The sequence below is a fragment of the Pezoporus occidentalis genome, unplaced genomic scaffold (genome assembly GCF_034315485.1).
Source record: "Pezoporus occidentalis ecotype Australia unplaced genomic scaffold, CSIRO_AGI_Poc_V1 ctg279, whole genome shotgun sequence".
Classification (NCBI taxonomy): Eukaryota; Metazoa; Chordata; class Aves; order Psittaciformes; family Psittacidae; genus Pezoporus; species Pezoporus occidentalis.
This window is the reverse complement of record NW_026914708.1, coordinates 151573-177009: the sequence shown is the minus strand read 5'-3', so window position 1 is coordinate 177009 and position 25437 is coordinate 151573. Positions and strand designations below refer to the sequence as shown.

The 25437-nt window shown below is 53.7% G+C and overlaps 1 protein-coding gene across 9 annotated transcripts in view; it reads right to left on the bottom strand.

Annotated features, from left to right (window-relative positions):
• SHANK3 (SH3 and multiple ankyrin repeat domains 3) overlaps window positions 1-25437 on the bottom strand; it is a 329535-nt gene that overhangs the window by 206580 nt on the left and 97518 nt on the right. For all 9 annotated transcript variants that reach the window (XM_062625226.1, XM_062625229.1, XM_062625228.1 and 6 more), the window contains one exon: window positions 13844-14177. In XM_062625226.1, the coding sequence (XP_062481210.1) occupies window positions 13844-14177 (334 nt within the window). The remainder of the gene's footprint in view (window positions 1-13843; window positions 14178-25437) is intronic.

Sequence of the window (25437 nt, the reverse complement as noted above, 5' to 3'; positions counted from 1 at the left end):
AACATGTGGGAAGCCACAAGTTGAGAGCTGTGACACATCACTATCCAGAAAACACATCACTGGAACCAGCCCAGCAGCGGGGCATCGCATCAGAGCAGACAACCCTGCAGTGTGACCGCTGCAGCGCTGCTTCCCTCCTGGCAAACCTTCACCTGGGACAGCATCACCCCCTGACCCACTCTGCTCTGCTGTCTGCTCCCAGGACCCTGCGAGGAGATGTGGCTGCTCAGTCACACGCTCCCCCGCACTCCGGGCACTGCCCTCGCTGCTCAGAGCCACGCAGCCACTCATATCCTGCCAGGATCCCACAGCGATGCCAAACTCACCCTGGGTCTTCCAAGGACAACCCGTCCCCAGCAGAGGAACACTCAGGGGCATCTCATAGGCCTGGGGGAGCAGCAGTCCCTGTTCTGTAAACAGTGAGGGGTGAGCAACTCACAGTGAGACCCTGCAGCTGCAGGCAGAGACCCCTTGAAAGGGAAAGGAAAGGGAAGGAGATAAAAAGATGAGAAAAGGAGAGGAATTATTAGGACAATTAGAGGAGGAGTTAAAAAGCCCTAAGCAGATGTATTCTGTGGATTGAAGAGCTTGTCTGCAAAAGGTACCTCCCAGCAATGGTCTGGGATTGGTGCACTGGGAAGGATACCAGCAGCCCCCTGGCACAGCCCCACGGGATCACCCCAGGGCTGGCACAGGCAACGTGCCCAACAGGTACGCCCCGTCACAGGAGGTGGACAGCCCGCTCCAGCCCACAGTGTCCCATCAAGCAACGGAATGGCCTTATCATGGCACTGACACCATTTTACACCCTATTTTGTACATCCTGTGTTTCAATGAGCGAGTCCTCAGAAAGAGCAGGGATGTTTCACGGCGGCACTGACAAGGAACAGTGCAATTGCAGCCCATTTGAAGTCCAGCACGATGGAGCAGCTGGCTGGATTTCCTCCTCACAGGATGAATCACCTGAATTTACCAACAAAATCCATCCGTCGTTCATGCCCCAGTTCCCTCTAGCACAAAATAACTAAGGCTGGGCCCAGCAAAGAGGGGACAGAGCAAGGGGGGCCCAGGACCAGCTCTGGAGCCCAGGGCCCCAGGCTGTCCTGAGTCAGGAGAGCAGAAGACGGATTGCTGCTGCCAGTTCTTGGGCTGCAGAGCAGGAGTCAGGAGCAGACATCACCTCCAGCTCGGGTGAAAGCAGGGACTGGCACACTGCCCTCCAAGGCTGTGAGCCCAACCGCAACAGCAGTGAGAGGCTTTACTGCTCTCACTGCAGCAGTCATTCTTAACAGGGGTCATTTTCTTTCTCTTAGATGAAGTTGATGGCACTGCTCTGCATCACACCCCTAAGCACCTGCTGCCTGTATTAACCTCACACAAGAGGAAACCCAGGGAAAGCTCTCAAAGCCCTCAAGCACCAGCTCCAGTCAGAGGCCTGCTTTGCTTTACCCTCTGTGTTTCCCCACTTCCATTCCCCATTTGGCCTTTGCTCCTCACCTCCATCATCATCCTGCTGCTCCCAGCCCTGTGCTATGAGAAAGATTAAAACACTGGATGGGGGGTGGAAAGCCACTCTAACATGCTATTTGTACATTATTGTGACATTTGTAATGTAAGGTTTTAATGGTTTGGACTGGTGAAACTGAAATCCCCTGGTAGACATCCCACTGCAGTTTAAGCCCTTCCCCCCCCCGTAAGCAGTACCTGCTAAACATGAACACGCTGCATGGCACTACCACCACTTGCCATCACAGTGCTCTGCTCAAGGAGACAGTTTCTCTTCCCAAACCTCCATGTGCCTGTCTAGCTCAGGGGGAGAGGGCAGAAAAGGAATTCAGCTTTGGAACACTCATGCCCTGTGACCTCACCTTGGCTGAAGATGTCAGATACCACCAGTGTCCATGCGAATTCCTCACAGGATCACTTTGCTCTTGGCAGCTCCTGCTGTCTTTCCCAAACCCAGAGTGCCACTCCCAGGAGTCCCTTTATTCTGGGATAATCTCCTAGACCAGCTCCAATGTATTATTGGTGACCTCTGATGACTGGAAAAAGGGAAATATAACCCCCACTTTCAAGAAGGGGAAAACGGATGACCAGGGAATTACAGAGCAGTCAGTCTCACCTCTGTGCCTGGCAAAATCTTGGAGCAGATTCTCCTGGCAGGCATGCTAAGGCACATGAAAATCAACAAGGTGCTTGGTGACAGCCAGCAGGGCTTCACTAAGGGGAAATCCTGCCTGACCAATTTGGTGGCCTTCTATGATGGGGCTAGAGAACTGATGGACAGGGGTAGAGCAGTTGATGGCATCTACCTGGACTTGTGCAAAGCGTTCGACACTGTCCCACACGACATCCTTGTCTCTAAATTGGAGAGATCAATTTGATGGATGGAGCACTCGGTGGATAAAGAACTGGCTGGATGGCCACACACAAAGAGTTGTGGTCAATGGCTCAATGTCTGGCTGGAGACCAGTAACGAGTGGTGTCCCTCAGGGATCGGGGTTGGGACCGGTCTTGTTCAACATCTTTGTTGCTGACATGGACAGTGGGATTGAGTGTGCCCTCAGCAAGTTTGCCGATGACACCGAGCTGTGTGGTTCGGCTGATACCCTGGAGGGAAGGAATGCCATCCAGAGGGACCTTGACACGCTTGTGAGGTGGGCTGATGCCAACCTCATGAAGTTTAACCATGCCAAGTGCAAGGTCCTACACCTGGCTCGGAGCAATCCCAGGCACAGCTACAGGTTGGGCAGAGAAGAGATTCAGAGCAGCCCAAGGAGAAGGACTTGGGGGTGTTGGTTGATGAGAAAATGAACATGAGCCGGCTTCAGTGTGCGCTCGCAGCCCAGAAAGCAACCGTATCCTGGGCTGCATCAAAAGGAGCGTGACCAGCAGGTCGAAGGAGGTGATCCTGCCCCTCTGCTCTGCTCTTGTGGGACCTCACCTGGAGCACTGTGTGCAGTTCTGGTGTCCTCAACATAAAAAAGACATGGAACTGTTGGAACAAGTCCAGAGGAGGCCACAAGGATGATCAGGGACTGGAGCACCTCCTGTATGAAGACAGGCTGAGGAAGTTGGGGTTGTTCAGCCTGGAGAAGAGAAGGGTGCATGGAGACCTCATAGCAGCTTCCAGTATCTGAAGGGGGCCTATAGGGATGCTGGGGATGGACCCTTTATTAGGGACTGTAGTAACAGAACAAGGGGTAACGGGTTAAAACTGAAACAGGGGAAGTTTAGATTGGATCTAAGAAGGAAATTCTTTCCTGTAAGGGCTGTGAGATACTGGAATGGGTTGCCCAGGGAAGTTGTGAATGCTCCATCCCTGGCGGTGTTCAAGGCCAGGCTGGACGAAGCCTTGGGTGAGATGGTTTAGTGTGAGGTGTCCCTGCCCATGGCAGGAGGGTTGAACTGGATGATCTTAAGGTTCTTTCCAACCCTAACTATTCTATGATTCTATGATCTCTTCCAAAGGTCCTGTCTCATGCATCTCTTCCCATAGCACCATGCAGTGCTTCCCATAGCACCCTCATGGAGGTCGTTCTGCTTTTGATTTTTCAGGCCTTTCTGATGAAATCCTATTGTCTCTGAAATCCCTCTTCTGAAGCTGACCCAGTGCATCACCCTCCTCGAGATGCTGAGCCCAGTGAACCTGTTGTCATTCCCTGCTCCAGATTTCCTGGGAGGCGGCACAGGCAGTGCCAGCGTGATGTGCAGATCAGCACAGCCTCTCCTCCAATGTGCTCCAGAGGCAGTGGTACCCAGGGAATCATCGATGGAGCATGAGCCACCCCCAGAGATCCTGGTCTGGGATACACCTCCCCACGGCTCTCAGCATTCAGCCCTTCCCCATCCCCAGGACCGAGGCTGGTCTCCATGGCAGCTCTGGCTCAGCGCAGCCATTCAAACTCCTCAGACTTCCAAACCTTCCCAAATACTGGTCAAACCCCACACACTGCTCTAACCATCCCGGATCTCATCTCCTCTTCCACCCGGCAGATCAGATTTAATGCTAACCTGTCCTATCTCCTCACCCTACCATCATGCCAGACCTTTTTGCACTGCCAAGCGCTCCAGTCCACCTGGAACAAAACAGCTCTCCAGGAGGGTCCTGCAAACTGTCACATTTCAGGAATTCCTCAGGATAGCTCAGACACAAAATTTGGTCTTTTAACCAAAAGCATGCGTGAAGCCCTGTCAGAATGCTCTGCTGTTTATCCGGGTGCTGAGCTCCATTTCCTGCAAGAGCCAAATGGATCGTGGTGCTTGCTGAACCACTGCAGGATTCAGTAGAGATTTGGTAAGAACAGCCCAGCGAAAGCTGGGATCATCCCGAGGAGTGGGCCCTGCAGTCCTGGAGGCAGGGCAGGCACCTTCACCCCAGCACAGTGCTCTGATGAGCATCTCCACTCATCTGATTGAGTCCCATTTTAATGCTGCCCAACTGAAATAAATATTCCTGAAGCTTCCCGGTACCCCAGACTGACAGCAGATATCCTTATGGGAACGCTGAGGCAACAGAAAGCTATTAGAGAGACAAACGCGCCTGGCAGGGAGCTGATCTCCCTTGGATATTGCTCACGTTCCCTCTCGGTAGAGCAGAACTCAAGGGGCATTTGCCCCGGCTCCTGGGTCTGGAGGCGCAGAGGGAGCCGCGCGGCGCAGGGATGTCTGTGGTGCAGGCGGGCACTCACACGCTCGAGGTGAGACTGCCCTGAGACGTTGTGCTGGAGCAGGCCCCTCTCCTGCAGCGGGTGGGTGGTGGAGGGGAGCTGGGTCTGGGTGCACACGGGGGCTGTGGAGGGGCTCCATGGACAGGGCACGGTCCCAGGGAACTCCGGCACTCAGCAGCAGGACGCGGATCCCAGAGCTGCCAGGCAAGCCCTGGGGCATGAGGCCGGTCCGAGAGCCCACCAGGCACCAGCACCAGCTCAGGAACAGCCCCTCCGCCCAGGGGCTGCCCCAACCAGGCTTTCTTGCATACGCTTGACTCAACCCCATACAGAGCCTGACCCTGCCTGGGGCAATCGAAGCCCTCCACAGGAGCAGGAGCACACATGGGGGCCCTTCCAGCTGTGTTACCAACAAGCTTTTGGAGCCCAGTTTTCTCTTTTAGATGGCAGGGCTGGACCAGATGACTTCCAGATGTCCCTCACTTCAATTACTCTCCAAACCTGTAACCCCCTGGCAAACGCCCCATATTTCCTGCACAAAGTCTCCACCTCCACTCTGATAACTCCATCTCTGGTCTCCTCACCATGCACCATCACACCCGAGGTGCTGGGCATGGTGCTGGCGTTTCTGCAAGCAGCACAGAAGGACCATAAGCAGCCTGGTGAACCCAGGAGCATCCAGAGAAGTGGTGGCTCTTGCACCACCCACCTTCAGGCTCCCCCCATCTAATTCTGAGGAGCTGCTGCAGGGGGGGAACAAGGCTACAGCTGAGATGAGGAGGGGCCTCAGATCAGCAGCTGATTCCAAGATGCAGACGGAGGCACAGAGGAGGGAATGGAACAAATTGTGGCAATTTCTTCTCAACTCCCTGATGAAGGCGGAACAAATGAAGCAGATCTCACCCTTCCCAAAGGCAGGGACAGAAAACAAATCATCTGAGGCTTTTAATAAATAAATATATTGTGTGACTTAGTACTTAGGGCAAAGATCTCATTCACACTGTTGAGGAATAAAAGGGCTTGGGAGTACTGAATCAGTTAATACTGTTAAAAGTAATAATACAAAAAAGAGATACTGGGACAAGGCATTTATTTTATTAAATCCCCCAAGGAGAGGTCAAGAATATTAGAAATCAAGTCCCCAGGTTCCAGTTGATGCAATAACCACAGTTTTAGCAATTTCAGAGGAAGGATGTATGTCTGAGGTGGAAAAGTGCCAAAGCTTGTCAGTGTTGGTGCTAGAAAAGGATGTTCTCTGCAGTCACCTGCTGAAGAGCACACTGCTACCTGAAGTCCTTATGAGAGAATGTATCTGAGCAGGACTCTGCAGCAGCCACGCAGAAGCAAAGCACAACCCCTGTTGCAGAGATGCTCACGGGTAGGACCAAAGAAAGAGATATTTCAGTGTGGGGAAAACACTCCCTGTTTCCTCAGCACGTGTCCTGTTCTTTAGGCACATGCCAGGAGCAGCCATCAGACAAGATACCAGCCTTGGCAGATGTCTATTCTGAGCCAGTGTCATGCGCTATGCCCCTCTGATGCAAGCTTATGGGGCTTAGGGATGATCACAGAATCCCAGAGTGGTTTGTGTTGGAAGGGACCTTAAAGCTCATCCAGCTCCAACCCCTGCCACGGGCAGGGACCCCTTCCACTAGAGCAGCTTGCTCCAAGCCCCTGTGTCCAACCTGGCCTTGAACACTGCAGGGATGGGCTAAGAAGAGACTGCATTTATCCAGAGATCTGCTGGGGAGGATGAGGACACTGCCTGCTCCTGGATGATATTCACAACAATTAATTTTTATAGTGGAGGTGCAGAAAACAGCCATAGGAGCTCTTTTAGCATTTTGATTCCAAGTGGCTGGAAATGTGAAGGCAGAGGTAATGTTGGCAGGAACAACCATGAGATGATAAGTGTTTGGCACTTCTTAGGAAGAAAGCAAGAAAGACCAGCAAAATATGAGCAATGCCTTTTGAGGCCAAACTCCAGCTGTTCTTGAATCCTAGGGCAAGGATACATGAAAGGACAGTGCAGGATGGGACAGAGATGAGCCTCCAGAGGTTAAAACCCCGAACTACTACACGATGCTATGATGAGGATGGCAAAGGAAAACAGACTTCAGACCTACCCCAATGTGGGGGGTGCATAAGCAGTGAATAAGAAACCATAAGCCAGTCATTGAATTGGAACACACTGCATGGACTGCAGTTCCAGACTGCACTGGAAAACATGAGTGTTCGCTATGCACACACATGAAGGAAAAGCACAAGCCAAAAGAAGCAAACTTGTGAACAGCACAAGCATGAGAGGAAACGCCACCATTGAGAGAAGCAGGTAAATACACTGACAGCAAGAAGATCCCAGAAATTGCCCGTACTTACTGGTGCTCCTTTGGCTGATTAAGAGAGTGAAAGCTTTCAGTGGATGGAGCTAGAAACACCAATGTGCTTAGTACTTGTTTGTCTTTAAATCAGAGATCAACCACGAGATTTCAGAGGCAGAGAGTTAAGATCCTACCTGGAAACCAGGAGCAGAAATTAATTAAGAACGTTTGGATTGCCTGACTACACATGGGGAGGAAGTTAGAACAGATTAAAGCAATCGAAGAACAACTGAGGTCATCTTTGAAGGCTCATGTTATAGAGAGTGCATCCAAAAGGGCGGAAAGTAGCAAATGGTCAAACGGAGGGGAGAAGAAGACTTAAGAACACTGTCATGATGAAAAACAACATCAGACCAAATAACAAGCTGAAGTGTTTGCACCTGCCTGGAAGGAAGCAACACAGCAACAGGCAGAAGGGATTTGTCAAGGACAGAGGGTGAGAGGAGCAGCCGCACACATCGGCCTTGGCTGGGCTCCTTCTGGCCCCACACGTGCCCCGAGACCACCCAGAATGGTGGGCACAGAATGACCCCTGATGCCTCCCCATGGACATGTACCCAGGGGCTGTGAATGGGGTTGTGCACAGGTCAGCATCTCCTTCAGCACACCCAACGATGGAGTGGAGAAGATCCCTGCCAAATCTACAGGCGCTCTAAAGCGGATGCAAGACACTCCAAAGAACAGGATCCTGATAACCTCCAGGTACTGAATCTACACAGGAATCATCAACTGCACAAGGATTCAGACAGGGAAACACTGGTAATGTGGTGGCGTCTGAGGGGTATAAGCCATGAAGGCTATCACACACTGAGTGTGAGTCACACATCACACCACAGAGCACAGGGGGAGCAGCTGTCAACTACAGCCTGGGAAACACACAGCCTAACTCCACTGCTCTGCAGAGTGCCTGCTCCAACACCATGCCACAGGGAAGCGCTGGGGCAGGGGAGCCTAGAGAAGAGCCACAGCAGGAGCTTGGAGAAGACGGAGCTTTGGGAAGGGCAAGGCAATGGGGCTTAACAGCCAGCACAGGAGATGACATCAAGGAAAATGTGGCAAGTGTTCTTCAGCATGTGCAAGACACCTGTGAAGGGGACGTGAGGGAGCTCTTCGCTGCACCTATGTGGAGCAAACATAGCAAAGCAAACTAGAGGAAGAAATACTCAGAACGGACATTAGAATTCCGAGTGGTGGGGACAGGGAGAGGCAGGAGTGAGGGAAACACTGGGCACGTTCATCACAGGGTTCCCAAGAACAGGCAGGGTGAGCACAGTGGAGGTCTGTGGGTTAGACCCTTCCCACTGCTCCTCCCTGGACCTCTGATGCTCCCCAGCCATTCAGAGCCAGCTGCATCAGCAACAGCCAGCCCCAGGGCTCACTCCCTGCAGTGGATTATTAGCACCACAGCAGCCAGCCACCAACCAGCATTTGGGGACACACTGTGAAAGGCTCACCCAGGCACTGCTGGGGTGGATTAACGTCCAGCATCACCCAGGTCCTTCACACTAGGCTCCTTGGAATCCTGCCTGCCCCATTTGGGAAGATCTTGACCACAGTCCATCCCTTGCTGCACAGATGGCAATACTCTCAAATACTTCTCAAATACTTCTGAATTCTGTGGGAGTAGAAATTCCATTATGAAAATAAATAGACAATTGTCCTGTTTCCATAGATGATTTTCACAGCTGGTGAGGGCCCACAGTTCCCTCTTGCTGACTTGCTCATCTGTGCTAGAACTGCACTCACCAATGGGAGAAATATGGATTCTGACCTTACTCCAGCAACATGGATTGCACACATCAGCTATGGACCGACCATGGTCCATCCCTTGCTGCAGGGATGCACCATGGTCAAGAGCCCCCCAGCTGAGACAGACAGGGCTCCCAGGAGCCTGGAGTCCACCCTGGGCTTGCACCCCCAGCCCTGCTGCTTGGTCAGACCTGTGCTCCCACAAGAGAAGCCCATGGGAGGACTCGGCCACCAGAACTATTGGTGTGGCTGAAGTCAAGGGGGAAACACAGATGAGGAACATCTCCTGCAGCCAGCAGGGCTGAGAGCCAGCACTGAGGCTGTAGGACACAGTGCGAGGGGCTGCTGCGCATCACTGCTGGACAAGCCGAGATGCCAGCGCTGAGCTTGTGCTCATTTACATTCCCTTTGCCATCTGGAATACATCTGCAAAACAATCAGAGTTTTGCTGGGGACTTTTCCCACAGAGAAGAGTTTTGGGGTAACATTTGCAGACACTACATTTACCTGATATTCTAATAAAAATCTGATCCAGAAGGAATTTTTCTGCATAACTTCTGGAGCAAGACATGTGAGAACTCCACATGTTTATGGATGCGATGACTTGCCACTTAGCACACAGCAAAGGCTTTCTTGTTGGAAAATGAAACATCCCTGGGATGGGAGCCCTCAGTGATAGGGATCACCGCATCGCCCGACACAGCAGCTCTGTCAAACCAACACAACCACTCTGGGAACAGACCAGGAGGGTGAAAAGGCCAAACAGGAGTGAAAGAAACACCGAGTTACACAAAATGCTGCTGTTAATGAGCTGCTCTGAGCACTGGTGAGCGCACAGCATCGTGCTGAACAGCAGCGCTGTGAGCGGGTGATGTGTCACTTAGAGTGTCAGAGTCACAGCGTGGGTTGGGTTGAAGGGGACCTTAAAGCTCATCCAGTTCTAACCCACTGCTGACCACTGCCCCCACTGCTGACCACTGCCCCCACTGCTGACCACTGCCCCCATTGCTGACCACTGCCCCCACTGCTGACCTCTGCCCCCTGCTGCTGACCACTGCACCCACTGCTGACCACTGCCCCCATTGCTGACCACTGCATCCACTGCTGACCTCTGCCCCCATTGCTGACCACTGCACCCACTGCTGACCACTGCCCCCACTGCTGACCACTGCACCCACTGCTGACCACTGCCCCCATTGCTGACCACTGCCCCCATTGCTGACCACTGCCCCCACTGCTGACCTCTGCCCCCTGCTGCTGACCACTGCACCCACTGCTGACCACTGCCCCCATTGCTGACCACTGCCCCCATTGCTGACCACTGCCCCCACTGCTGACCACTGCACCCATTGCTGACCCCTGCCCCCATTGCTGACCACTGCCCCCACTGCTGACCACTGCACCCATTGCTGACCCCTGCCCCCATTGCTGACCTCTGCCCCCATTGCTGACCCCTGCCCCCATTGCTGACCTCTGCCCCCACTGCTGACCACTGCCCCCATTGCTGACCTCTGCCCCCATTGCTGACCACTGCCCCTTGCTGCTGACCACTGCACCCACTGCTGGCCACTGCCCCCATTGCTGACCACTGCCCCCTGCTGCTGACCACTGCCCCCACTGCTGACCACTGCACCCATTGCTGACCCCTGCCCCCATTGCTGACCACTGCCCCCACTGCTGACCACTGCACCCATTGCTGACCCCTGCCCCCATTGCTGACCTCTGCCCCCATTGCTGACTGTCTCTGCCCCCACTGCTGACCACTGCCCCCACTGCTGACCTCTGCCCCCATTGCTGACCACTGCACCCATTGCTGACCCCTGCCCCCATTGCTGACCACTGCCCCCACTGCTGACCACTGCACCCATTGCTGACCCCTGCCCCCATTGCTGACCACTGCCCCCACTGCTGACCACTGCACCCATTGCTGACCCCTGCCCCCATTGCTGACCTCTGCCCCCATTGCTGACCCCTGCCCCCATTGCTGACCTCTGCCCCCACTGCTGACCACTGCCCCCACTGCTGACCACTGCCCCCACTGCTGACCTCTGCCCCCATTGCTGACCACTGCACCCACTGCTGACCCCTGCCCCCACTGCTGACCACTGCACCCACTGCTGACCACTGCCCCCTGCTGACCACTGCACCCATTGCTGACCCCTGCCCCCATTGCTGACCACTGCCCCCACTGCTGACCCCTGCCCCCATTGCTGACCCCTGCCCCCACTGCTGACCACTGCCCCCACTGCTGACCACTGCCCCCACTGCTGACCACTGCACCCACTGCTGACCACTGCACCCACTGCTGACCACTGCCCCCACTGCTGACCACTGCACCCACTGCTGACCACTGCACCCACTGCTGACCACTGCACCCACTGCTGACCACTGCCCCCATTGCTGACCACTGCCCCTTGCTGCTGACCACTGCACCCACTGCTGGCCACTGCCCCCATTGCTGACCACTGCCCCCGCTGCTGACCACTGCACCCACTGCTGACCACTGCCCCCATTGCTGACCACTGCCCCCGCTGCTGACCACTGCACCCACTGCTGACCACTGCCCCCATTGCTGACCACTGCATCCACTGCTGACCACTGCACCCATTGCTGACCACTGCACCCTGCTGCTGACCACTGAATCCACTACTGACCACTGCACCCTCTGCTGACCACTGCATCCTCTGCTGACCACTGCCCCTTGCTGCTGACCACTGCACCCACTGCTGACCACTGCCCCCATTGCTGACCACTGCCCCCGCTGCTGACCACTGCACCCACTGCTGACCACTGCCCCCATTGCTGACCACTGCATCCACTGCTGACCACTGCACCCATTGCTGACCACTGCACCCTGCTGCTGACCACTGAATCCACTACTGACCACTGCACCCTCTGCTGACCACTGCATCCTCTGCTGACCACTGCACCCATTGCTGCTGACCACTGCACCCAACTCTGACCACTGCACCCTGCTGCTGACCACTGTATCTTGCTGCAGCACTACAAACCCACTTGTACATCCCCCTCATGCTGCTGCTCATGGCGGACCCCAACCCCCCTGTGTCTCCAGCCCAGTCATGATCCTAGTTTCCCCTTCCTGGGAACTGCCTGGCTGGGAATGGCTCAACCCTTCCTTCCCGCTGCCCTGCTCCTGCCTGGCCATCAGCTGCTCCAGGTACTTCTGGGAACACTTCCCAAACCTCTGATTACAGAAGCCCACAGTATTCTTTTCAGCCACACCAGCCTCCTAATGCACCGTGCTGTAGCTTCAGCAGGTTCCAAGGCACTGAATTCTGAGCTCACTGCAGGGTGTGGAAAACCCACTGGTTTGTACTGGTTTGAGTGTGCTTCCTATTCCTCTTATTGCAAGTTCCTCCCTCCTCGTGCCTTGACACAGGCAGAGGTTCCCCCTTTCCCTCAGCCAAGAATGTGGCATTTTCAATGTTTTTAACATACTTCCTATATTCCTCTTGTTCCTAAGGTAATGATCCCGCTCCTGTGAACATCTCTTCAGACCACACATTCCTGTTCTCTCATTCCTGACCACGTCCACGGCATCTCTGAACCCTTCAGCTCCTACTGCTCCTGCTGACAGGCAGTGCCCAGGCTGGGCTGCAGCACCCAGAGGTGTCATCACTGATTCTGACTGAGGCATTAGACTGTTTTCTGTATGATCATCCATCATCCATCACACTTTGGTCATCCAAGAGTGCTGAATACTATGCTCAAGCTGCCACTGAGCAGAGGCCTCCGCTGAGCTCTTTAGAGTCATCCTGCAACTCCTCCTGAGTTAAACTATCATTAAGAATCTTCTCAGGTACTTCACTGGGTCACTTTTTTCTCCTCCAGTAGCTATTTTACATTTATCTTCATTATTTTTTATTCACTGACATGTTTCTTTTCCCCAAAATTATTTAGATTGGCTCAAAGGGCCTCTGAGCTGTTCCTGCTCTGGAGCTAATGTAAATAGCTGCCATCTGCAGACTGACTCTTCAACGCTCAAATCCATTTGGACATTAGTGAACACAGCTACAAGGCAGAGCTGGTGCCCATGCTCTGAACTCCTGCTCTGGCCTCACGGTACCAGAGGTTCTCATTAGTCCTCTCTGAGCAGATATCACTTCACATCAGCCACGACTGTGGTCAGTCTGTCCTCTCCACTAACAGCAAAGCCTGAGCCCAGTTGTCACCGAAGGGACCCTCGGCCCCAAAGACTCTCCGCAGCACCTCAAAGAGCCATGGACTGGCCTGGCTTGGAAAGGACCTTACACTCACACAGTTCCAAACCCCACCACAGGCAGGGACGCCTTCCAGCACACCCAGCACACGGGGGGTTCTGAGCTCAAGCACCCAGACCTCAGCTGTCTGAGGGCAGCGGCAGCCATCCCCCTGTATCAAGTGGGCACCCAGACCTGGCTCCCAGCTGCAGGCAAGTGCCAGCAGTGGCGAGCAGTGTCACAGCTGACACTCGCGCTGCACGTGGACAGCAAGGGATGGGAAGCAGCAGGAGGACACAAGTTCTGCATCGCTCCCAATACCCGTGGTCCATCATAACCACAGAACACACAGGGAAGGCTCCTGCACTTCTCAGGGGGTCAGGCGAGGGCACCCATCTGCCACTCCGGGCCTGGTGGGTCCAGGAGAGCAAGGCCACCACCATGGCCCATTGGCAGAACACTGCTAACTGCAACCACCGCTATCACCGGCCGGGCGGGACACCAGCGTTAGGTGTTCGCTCATCCACAATGTGCCACCTCGAAGTGCTGGTTTTCAAGATGCATCATTGTCATAGCAACAACCGGCACAACGCGGCGTTGATGCACTCACCGCTTCTCTGAGACACGAGATGAGAGCGAGGGCTGAGGAAATCAAGGAACGAACCCCTCGGTGCTTGAGCCAGAGCAACACAGACAGGGCACGTGGGGCTTCCGTGGGCTCCGCCAGCCTCCCCGCTCCTCGCCCGCTGGCCCACGGTGTCTCTGGTGGGGCCCACAGCACACACGGGCCATGGCACGGAGCTGCCTCCCCCCGACCCCTCACCTGGCCTTGCCGCGGCTGCTCCTGCGGAGCGAGGGCACGTCGGCCTCCCTCTCCTCCTGCACGCGCTGCAGGGACGGGGAGCGGCTGTGCGCGCTGCGGGCGCTGCCGGAGCTGCCCACGCTGCCGTCCGCCGCCGCCGCCGCTGCCTCCTGCATCTGCGCCAGCAGCTGCGGCGGGAGGCTGCGCAGCGACGGCACCGGCGAGTAGGACGCCCGGCTCTCGGCCTTCAGGTTGTTGTCGCTGGCTGAGCGCTGCAGCACGCGTGGGGAGGCCAGGCCGCCCGCGCCCAGCAGCCGCCGCCGCTTCGTGTAGCTGGGCGTCTCTCTGAAAGGCACTGCAAGAGAGCGGAAAGGGCCGTTAGACACCAAAGCGCAGCACAGAGCCACCATGGTCAGGGGGGAAGATGGCGGCAAGGCAGGAGCGCTGGGAGAGCACGTGGAGCCGGGTGGGAGGGCAGGAAGCGCCAGGAGGATGCAGCTCCGCCTGCTTCCAGCCCCTCTCCCTGCAGCACCGCAAAGAAACTGCCCCAGGAGAACACGGGAGAGGCGAGCCCAGCGTGGCACACGGGAGGGGTTGGAGGTGGCATTTCAGACAGCATCAAGGAGCGTTGCTAGAGGGGGAGGCAGCAACAGCAATCAGAGAGGGTACAGGGCCACCAGTGGGACCCCTGTGAGCCCAGCTCGGAGGTGGAGACACATGCACAGGACATTGACACCAGCAGTCACCCCAACCACCGCTTCCTCTGACTGACAAAAGGCCTAAATCATAGGATCAAAGAATCCCAGCCTGGTTTGTGTTGGAAGGGACCTTAAATCCCATCCAGCTCCAATCCCTGCCACGGGCAGGGACCCCTTCCACTGGAGCAGCTTGCTCCAAGCCCCTGTGTCCAACCTGGCCTTGAACACTGCCACGGATGGGGCAGCCACAGCTTCTCTGGGCACCCTGTGCCAGCGCCTCAGCACCCTCACAGGGAGGAAAAGAATCTGTAGCTCCAGGCATGTGCCAGGAGCAAGCCTAGCACATACAGTGCCCCAAATAAACCACCAGCGACTCCCAGCCCTGCCTGACACCCACCCAGCCCTTGGAAGCGTGTGGAAGAAAACAGACCTCACGAAGGCACCTGAGGATGCAAACTCCTGCCTCAGGCTGGAGCTCTGCAGAGGGAGAAGGAGCGGACACAGGAAGTGCAGGGTGGTTGGAAGGGTGAAGGGCTGCGGAGCTGCAGCACCGCAGACCTCAGGTCAGGAAGAATGTATGCTCCTAGATTTTAATGAACACATTTCCTTCCGGAAGCTTAAGATGCTTCAGTTTGCTGAAGGGTGGCAGTGACCAGCAGGAGCTTGAGTCAACAACATTCACCCATTTCTGGTGCAAATGTAGTGGCAAAAGCAAGGGGACAGGTAGAGCACGCAGAGGTCTCCTGTGCTGCGCAAAGGCACGTTCAGATGTGGCATGGTCCTGCTAAAGGGGACCTCAGCCCATCCACATTCAGGACTCCCCAGCTTCACCCTCCCAAGGCCACGTAATCCCACAGCAATCTGCACAAAGGCACAGGAGCCCTGAACACGTGGCCACCACCGAAGGGCTGCAGAGGACGGGAGCAGCCAGGGCTCTGACCAGGACGCTGCCCCACACTGGAGGAGGCCTCAACCGGTGTCAGCCTTGGCTGCACCCCCTGAAGGCGCGTCCCAGCCCTGCTGTGCGGAGCACTCGCAATAGTTTAGGTTCAAAGTACAAGAATTCCAGGCTCCCGTAAACCTCCCCATTGCCATGGCAACGCGATGAGCTTGGTCTCGGATGAGTTTCAACCACGTGGTGGGGGAGTTTCTGCCGCAGTGGCTGCACTGCTGCGGCTCAGCCCCACTGCCTGGCGCGGTGCTGCCAGTGCCCGTGTCCAGCCTGCCCACTGGGACAACAGGCCCAAATCATGGAATCATGGAATGGTTTGGGTGGAAGGGACCTTAAAGCTCCTCCAGCTCCAACCCCTGCCATGTGCAGGGACCCCTTCCACTGGAGCAGCTTGCTCCAAGCCCCTGTGTCCAACCTGGCCTTGAACACTGCCAGGGATGGGGCAGCCACAGCTTCTCTGGGCACCCTGTGCCAGCGCCTCAGCACCCTCACAGGGAAGAGCTTCTGCCTAAGAGCTCAGCTCAGTCTCCCCTCGGGCAGGTTAAAGCCATTCCCCTTGGCCTGTCCCTACAGGCCCTTGTCCCAAGCCCCTCTCCAGCTTTCCTGCAGCCCCTTCAGGCACTGGAGCTGCTCTCAGGTCTCCCCTTCAGGAGCCTTCTCTTCTCCCGGCTGCCCCAGCCCAGCTCTCTCAGCCTTGTCACGCAATGGCCACAGTCAAGGAGGGATGTTGAATGGAAAGAAGCAAAGTGTGGGCCATGGATGTGATGCAGTCCCTGGGGTAAAACATGCTGATGTACAGCCTGTTCTATCAATGCAACACACTGGAGAGGAAGCCACGGTCAGGCTGGCTACATCAAGCAATGCTGAATGGGTCTGGTTGCCAAGGACAGCTGATGTGAGCTCATGTGTCATCCAGACATAGGATGGATCTCCAGGAGACATTTAATTTCATACTGTATCACTTCTCATAGAAAACCACTTTAAATGATCAGAGCAGCAAATATTAAATGGATGCATGTCATGGTACTGGCAGATTTAAACATTATTAGAAATTGTAAATAGCCACTGGAAACAGAAGGAAACTTCTCCCAGGCTCCAAGTGCTGCTCTCAAACCAAGCCAAGTCAGTCACCTAAAGCTGCTCTTGGAAAAAAGTACAGAATTACTTTAAGTCCAAGTGCCAGACGCTGCCCAGTAACAAAAGCACTTAAGTCACTGCCTGGGCACTTTCCAAACCAAAGGGCAGGGCACATACTAGTTGAGTGAGTGCATCCACGGTGCTTCCAGGGATCAGCACCATCGGTGAAACCAGGGGATCATGGGGTCACCACCTGAGAAAGGCCTTGTGCTCACAGCATCAGTCAACCAAACAGAGCTCAGAGCCCTCCTGCCAGAAGAGAGTCAGTGTGAGCCCATTACACCTGAGCTGGGGACCAGCAACACCCAGTCAGTGGTGCTGCACCAACGGGCAGTGCAGCAGCTGCAGAAAGGCCAAGGCTGGACCCCACCACATCAGTTAAGCAGGAAGTATTCAGACAGAAAAACTCCAGAGCTAGAAAAATCTGCCTGGACCTTCCTCCCCTGCCCTGGGAGAGGCTGGAGCAGCAGCCAGCCCTGGACCAACATCAAATGTTTCTGCACAGAGCTCAGAGAGGTACAAATGACAGCAGACACCCGGGAAAGCCTGGCTTTCACCGGGAACACCGGGTGAGCGAGCTTCAGAGGGAAGCTACTGCTCATAAGCAACATGGGACTTGTCTCCCCAGACACCTGGAGCTTTTCCAAAGCCCTCATCTAAGCACAGACTTAGGACCAGTGAGTCTGGAAGCTCTGCCATGCAGCCTGGGTCTTTCTGGACAGCAGTTAGATATACTCAGAGATACAACCACGTCATCAGCTGCGCTACACAACAAGGTGGAGACAGCAAGGGAGGAGACTGTGCCAGAGCCAGATGGCAGAAAGGACAGCAAAGGTACCCACACTGCATGGGATGTGGGCTGCAGCAAATCTGTACTGCAGATCATGAAGCAAGAGGAAGTGATGGAGGCAATTTGATGCTGAAGGGTGCTACGGGTGCACTTCTTTGCATGAGAAAGTCCAGCAGATCAGCACTTGGTCACAAGGACAGCAAACGCTCCAGGAACACATCTAGGGGCTACAGGGGACACAAAACCAAGGCCCCCAGGTACACAAGGGCGGGATGTGGGCAAAGTACACCGACAGCCTGCACTGCCAGCAGAGCCCGGCCCAGGGCTGGAGCCCTCCAGGCATCCTCTTATTGCTGTTTAAACTGTCCTTTGCTGGAAGGGGCAAGCAAGGGACCAGCACCCCAATGTGTGACTCGCTGGTTACTCCTCTCCTGGTGGGAGCAGCATGTGTCCAACAGCAAAGACTTGGGGAAACCCGCTGCTGTTCTGAGGGAGGTGAATGAAAGACAACAACTTCCTAATGGGGCTGGAGGCACTGAATTACAGTCACAGAATCAACCAGGGTAAAAAAGAGCTCATCAGTTCCACCAGCACTGCCAAGGCCACCACTGACCCACAGCACTGAGGCCTCATCTCCACGGGGTGTGAACACTTGCAGGGACGGTGCCTGCAGCCCTGCCCTGGGCAGCCTGTTCCAATGCCTGAGCACCCTCTGGGGCAGGAATTGTTCCTCAGCTCCATCTAAACTTGCCCTGGGGCAGCTTGAGGCCGTTTCCTCTTGTCCCATCCCTTGTTCCTTGGGAGCAGAGCCCAGCCCCTCCTGGCTCCATCCTCCTCTCAGGCACTTGTAGGGAGCCATCAGGTCCCCCCTGAGCCTTCTGAACCCCCCAGGTCCCTCAGCCGTTCCCCATCACCCCTGTGCTCCAGGCCCTGCTCCAGCTCCATTGCCCTGCTCTGGCCCCACTCCAGCACCTCAATGTCTCTCTTGCAGTGAGGGGTCCCGAGCTGAGCACCGGGTTCAAGGTGTGGCCTCACCAGTGCCCAGTGTGAGGGGAAGTTCTATGAATTTCCTGGTGACACCGGTTTGTACTGGGCAGAGTGATCTGCCCTGGGTTGGCAGGTGACCTCCTCTCTGGGAGGCTCAGGCTGCTCTGGCATGCTGAGATGTTCCATGACGGTGTGAATCCCAAGCCATGCTTCAGCCTGTGGCTGCACAACCAGCTCCTCACTGCTCCTCAGCCTGCCCCAAAGTCACGGTAATAGCAGTAATGATGATGAATGCTGCGCCTGAGCTCCAGCCACCAGGTGCCAGAATCAGGACAGGTTCGGGCTGCTGCTGCAGCAGCCAGTTCTGCCCAAGGTTTCCTCTTCCCATCCCCCAGATGCACCATCCCCAGTGGGGAAGGGAAGGAGAGCAATAACGAAACAACTTTGTGCTGTTCCCCCATCGGCTTTGTAGGCTCTTTCTGCACCTTCTCCAGAGTTTAATCAAAGTGTGTTTACTGCCTTTCTCGCAGCGAAATGAATCACTGCTGTTTCCATGACAGCGCTGCTCGGAGCAGCGCCGCCGTGCCCCAGCCAGCCCGGCTCAGCCAGCGCTCCCACGGCTGTCTTTTGCCCTCCCAGAGGGACAACACGTGGATCTCGGTGCCAGAACACCACTCAGGTGTGGCGGGAGCAGGACACAGCCCCGGCTCCCCAAGGAGATCCCGGCACCACCGCACTGCCCAGGCAGGCAGGCAGCACCGGAAGCATGCTCCAAACAACCCCAAGCTGCTGCCTAATGAACCGAAGTGTAATCAACACTTGGAGGTTATTTAGATGTGCTGGTTCGATGTTAAATATTCATGTGAAAGAGCCAAAGCTGGCAGTGCAAATGTCTGCACAGCTCCAGGCTGAGAGGCCACATTTACATTTTAATAGTGGAAAATTACAAAGCAAACCGGAGAAGGTGCAGAGCATCTCCCCTCATGCGGGCATCATCCCAGGTCGCTCGCCCTTGTCCAAGGGGCTACTCCAAGATACCTCCTATCTATCTTTTTGAGGGTGCTGAGGCGCTGGCACAGGGTGCCCAGAGAAGCTGTGGCTGCCCCATCCCTGGCAGTGCTCAAGGCCAGGTTGAACACAGGGGCTTGGAGCAAGCTGCTCCAGTGGAAGGGGTCCCTGCCTGTGGCAGGGGTTGGAGCTGGAGGAGCTTTAAGGTCTCTTCCAACACAAACCAGGCTGGGATTCTGTGATTCTATCAAAAGTACCATGATGAGGCAGACCAGAACCTCCCAGCCCCTCCTCACTCCACCCGAACGTGGCTCTCCCATCTTCCTGCTCAGCACCAGCCCTTCACAGCTGGAAACACATTTTACTCTGCATTTGTAAAATGTCAACTGAAACCTAAAATACATGTGAGTGAAACTTGCTAGTTTTCCCCTCCAAGCACTCCTGACATGTGCTGGCAATTCACCTGTGAGTGATACTAGGACAGGAGATGTTCAGCCTTTCTCTTCAGATAAAATCCATCACCCTGGTGCATCTCAGCACTGGACAGTTTTGCTGGCAGGAGTCTGGTTCATTTTTCATTCTTGTGTTTCACCTTGTCACAGGCAGCACGCAAGATCCTGCTCACGCTGTCAGGCTCTTGCTACATCCCCCGGAGGAAACCCCTAACCGGTCAGACTTACAGGTGCACAACAACAACAGGAAATTACAACTATTCAAAGAGGGTTTCTGACCTGTCTTTGGAACCAATCCCCACACCCTTCTGTACTGGCAAAAACTGCACTCCAGACCAAGGTGGAGCATTTAACACTCCCCCCAGTCCCACGGGCAGCCCTAGCGCCTGCTCACTGGTGTACAGCAAACCAGCAGGTTGAAAGCTGCTGCAGCAAAGTTCAAAGGAATTTGCAATGCAGCTTGTGGAGTCGTGGCCTATATTGCTGATACTCCTGCCACAGCTCCAGGGATGGGGAGGCAGCTTTGGAAAGGGCAGTGGATGATTCCGAACCCCGCAGAGAGCTCAGCTCCATGTCACTTCTAGGGAAAGCTGGGAAAAACGGAACTAGGACACTTATCAGTTAATGAAAAGGAATGAGAATATAATTGATACCAGGCAGGGTGGCCTAGACAGCTCACATCTTGCTGACAAAGGTACCTGCTGACATCATAAGCCTGGTGAAACTGCTGCCCCTCAGATGTTCTGGTTACGTGCTGCTACTGGACAAGTCACCAGAGCACATTTTAGCAGACACAATGATGAACTGTTAATGGCAAATAACAGAGAGGACAATGCCCAGTATTAGCCAGTCCATCAGTTCCTGGTACAGTCATATCTATATTTTTTACTTTATCAATGCCGTAGAAAAATACAGATCGTGAGCCACAAAAGTACAGGCAAAGCAGTGACTGGTGCAGTGACACTGGCCAAATGTCTTTGGTCAAAATGGGCAGATTCAGATTGGACATAAGTAAAAAATACTTATGTGAGTAAGGCAGTGAGGCACTGGCACAGGTTGCCCAGAGAAGCTGTGGCTGCCCCATCCCTGGCAGTGTTCAAGGCCAGGTTGGACACAGGGGCTTGGAGCAAGCTGCTCCAGTGGAAGGGGTCCCTGCCCGTGGGAGGGGTTGGGACTGGATGAGCTTTAAGGTCTCTTCCACCCAAACCACTCTGGGATTCTGTGGCATAAAAGAAAGGGTATCAACACAATGAAATCTCACGCATTTGTTAAGGCAGGATCATCCCAACACGCTTCAGCACAGCCTGATGCAAGACGAAGCATGTGGGAAACACAAATGGAATTGCACCCCATAGGACTGTTCCCTGAAAAGCAGCAAGACCGAAACAAGCCCAAGAGTCCTGACACAAACCGCATGAGGAGAGGCTCCAGGACCGATGCAGTGAGCAGACAACCAGCTGGTGTGTCAGCCCTGAAAGTGGCAGTGTCGTCTGTTTGCCCCTAATCTTACTACAGAAAAATGCATCTAAATTCAGTCTACACTTCTAAAAATGATGTTAAACCCCAGAAAGTGTTCAAAATGAAGCCCTGCAATGGTTCAGAAGCTGGTTAACCTGATCTGTATTAAGCAAATACTGAAACAGAAGCTATTCTGTGCTCTGGTTTACCAAGGTGACAGAGTCACAGTCACATTTGTATCCTGGGAAAGATTCCTTGCCCAGCAGTTTCTGCACTATGTCTGAGCAACAGCACTAGGTGCAGGCAGCACTTCTCTTCAGAGAGGGGAAACCACAATGTGAGGAGCTGCTGGTCTCAATTGCTCAAGCTGGTTGAGGTTACTCAGCCCAGATTTTAACTCAGTTTCCAAACAGCTCCTGCCTCCAAATGCAACCCAGCTCACTCCTCCCAGCCAGGAGTGATTTCTGCAGGGTATCTGTGCTCTGTGACCATCCTGTGACTCGTTCTGTGGAACATCCCTAGTCTGGATGACTGAACTTGTGCCAAGGAGAGCATGAAACTTGTCCCTCTTCTGCTGTAATGAAGACCAGCACTGGCAGGACCCAGGGCCTGCTCCACTTGTCCCACGATATTTTCCTGTATTTTCTGCAGAGAACCAGACCCTTTCTTAGGAGCTGCTCAGCCCAACAGAGCCCAACAGAGCCCAACCCTCACAGAGCTTAATGTTCTGTCTGACAACAGTGAGCAAAAAGCTCTCATTTTAGAAAGCACACAAGAAAGGAGGGCACTGCCAGCTCACAGGTTTCTAAGTATCCTCATAAATAGAATAAGCTCAATAAGAGCATCTACATTTGTTACACATTCCAGGAAACTGGACACAAATAGACAAAAAGAAATCAAGCTTTCCATTATACAATACCACATTCATGGCTCCACACAAAGATTTGCAACATCTACCTCATTTAGCACATTCCAAAAACGTCTGCAAGAGGGGATCAAGGGGAAAGGTTTGAAAGAAGAAATGTCACAGCCTCTACTTGTGCTTGTCACACACGTCTGTCTGTGCGAGCTCTCCTACAGAACAGCTACAAGTAAAAGTTCCCTCTGAGCTTGGCACTAGTTAAAACCCTGTTCCCACACAGGATATCATGACAAAACCATAGAACAAAAGCAGACATCCTCGCGCCACTGTAGAAATCCCCACCTCAAAAGACATCGTAGAGACAGAAGAGGTCAGACCAGAGCAACAGGGATGGTCAAAGATCTGAAATGGCATTGTGTTTCATCAATGGTGACCATTATGAACAAGTTATTGAATCTCAGCGACAAGTGATATGAAGTCATAGTGTCCTAAGGAAGCAAAACGCTGTCTTGTAAATCCTTTGGGGTGGATTTCTCCTCTTTATAGGGGAGAACTTGAAGAATCAGCAGCACTGGAAGATGTAAGACGTTTACATGCTGGGCAATCCCAGACTGAGCTCCCACAGACAGTTTCTGACAGCTTCACAGCACATGGACATACCTGGGATGGGCTTCAGATAAAGAGAGCACTCAAGGACAAAGAGACACTGATCTTGGGCTGGCTCCAGGACACCCTCATTAATGAGAAATGACTTATTCTTTGCTTTGAGCTGTAAAATGCCATAAAGCTGAGATTGCTCAGCAACAACTGACAATTAAATGCCCAAAGTCTCCTGTAACCTACCTAGTATATCATGCTCCTTAATAGGCTGGTGTCAGCTCACACAAAAAAGGGTCTAGGGAATGAGGCCACGCGCATCTGGGATGGACACCTCACGAGGAGCTGGGCAACCAGCTTGTTTTCTGAGCTTTGCTATGTCCAATCCAGGTTTCTATGCCTCAATACCTTGACAGAAATTCACCCAAAGCAGGAGAGAGAAAGGTCCTGCCAGGGACACAGCTCACGTACCTCAGGGCTGTGGGGTCTCAAACAGATGTGAGCCAAGAGACCAACACATCCCAAAAGCAAGGACCACCATGGGGTCACTGAGGGATGGGGGTTATGCCCCACCCCTGCCAGCACACGTAAGGAAAACCTGTGCTGTTATGGAGCACTTCAGTTCGGCAAACAAAAGCCAGTGATCTCATCCAGAGCTGCAGATGCTCATCCTCCAACAAAAGGGTGTCCAGTGTCATACGGGGTAACTGTTTGAGGCTCCTTATGACTGATAATGAATTAATTCCTTTGACTTGAAGCTGGTGGTTGCTTAGTGACCATGAATCATGACCTGACTATATTACATGGGGAAGACAGCCCCAACCACTCTTACGTACATGTAACACTTTGGGCTGATTTCTCATCATGGGACTACTGTGATATTGTTCCTCCAGAGTGACTTTCATGTAGGGAGAGAAAATACGAATGAAAATCAGGAGGTTGTGAAACATTTGCAAACAAATGGAAGTTATAACCTCAAAATTAAGAAGTCAGGCAGCTGGGTTAAAACCCCCGTTTGGACTAAAGGGGCAGAATGAAGATATCAGTGGGTGCTGCAGAATGTATTTATTCTGTCATTGTGGAAAAGAAGTGAAATCAATGTAAAGTTACAATGCACTCAAGGGGAGCTCAAGCAGTAAAGAGAAAGAAGTGCTTTGCAGAATGTAAGGAACATCAAAAAAAACTTTTTGGGTTGTCCTGTGGATGCAGAAGTGTTTCTAGAAGAAGCAGGAAGACACATTTGTGTCAGGATAACAAAGCAGAGGCAGCCACTGAGGCAGCCACTAATTCTCTGACACAAATACATTAAAACTTGCAGGCTAAGAGACCTTGCCCAAAAGATGGCTCATGGAAACCACTGAGGAGCTGGCACAGCACCCAGCTGATATAAACCGCGTGCAATTACCACCACTGCAGATGTTGTGGTGAAAACCGGGGCCTGTGGTGCACACCTGACCTCAGAGTCACACATTTCACTGATAAACGTTGACACGGATTTAAGACTTGAACAGCACTGTGACAAGCAGACGTCCGTGCCAGGAGGCCCCAAGGTTCAGACACTAGCCTGGTTGCACTGTTTGGTACTGGCCAGCTCCCGGTGTTCTCATTCAGCACACAGCCCTTTTCCAGTGCCTTTGCCAGGGGCTGTGCTGGGAGCCAGACACCGGGAGCGAGCTCTCCTTTCGCGGCCCATGCAAACCACTGCAGATTCCTGGAGCAGGGAGTAGGTGGCCTGAGAACGTCCCCAGGGCATCACCAGTAAATGCGCTCAACTGAGATCATCTCCAAATGTGCGGGAGCATTTGGAGCCAAGGCTCTGCAGCCACATGCAAGGAGACCCTCCTGCTGCTTTGGGAAACGGAATGGGCTTCCCTCTCTGCTCCTCAGAAACCATTCCCGTATGAGCAACGGCAGAGGCTGGACTGACCAACAAGCATATCCACCAGGACATGCCACAGAGAGGCTGTTGGTAGCACTGAGAAGCCATCAGGGTACAAGCTCTCAGGTCCAACCAAGGCAGTAAAGTGCAGCAGTTGCTATTCATGGCACTCTCTGCAGATCCGTAAAACATGAGAATAAGGAAACAGACAGAGGTGATGGAGCAGCCCTGTTGTGAACTAAGTTGAGTTAGCTGGATTTCTTTAGCTCAGCTGTTTTGACTGGGTGGTCTTGCTTAGCATGAGTAGCTGATGAGCATGGGAAGCTGAAGTTAATTCCTTGTGGCCAAGGCTCTAGCAACCCCCACCTAGATAAGGGTGAACTTTATTTCCAACTTGTGCTTAGGCTCAGGCCTAAACCAAGGCCTTGAGACCTGTTGCAAGGAGCAACAGACCACACATAAGAAAAAAATTAAGGCGGCTTCAGCAAAAGGACCCAGTGATGGGAAAGAGCCCAATGATGGATGAGGAGACCACAGACCAGCGTTCACCATTGGACCAAGAGGTGCACACAAGGCACTGAGCAGTGTGTGATGGTCAGGGGCAGGGAACATGAGGATATAAAAGCTCAGCTCAAGATGCTCCTATTCCTGGACCACTCAATTACTAAGTTATTTTCTAAGAACTGGACTTCTGAGGCTGTGCTGTGGGAAACCTGGAGCAAGAACGTTCTTTAACAGCCCAGTTCCAGTCTCCACATGTTTTCTATTTGTAAGCACATGTTCTCCCCCACCCTC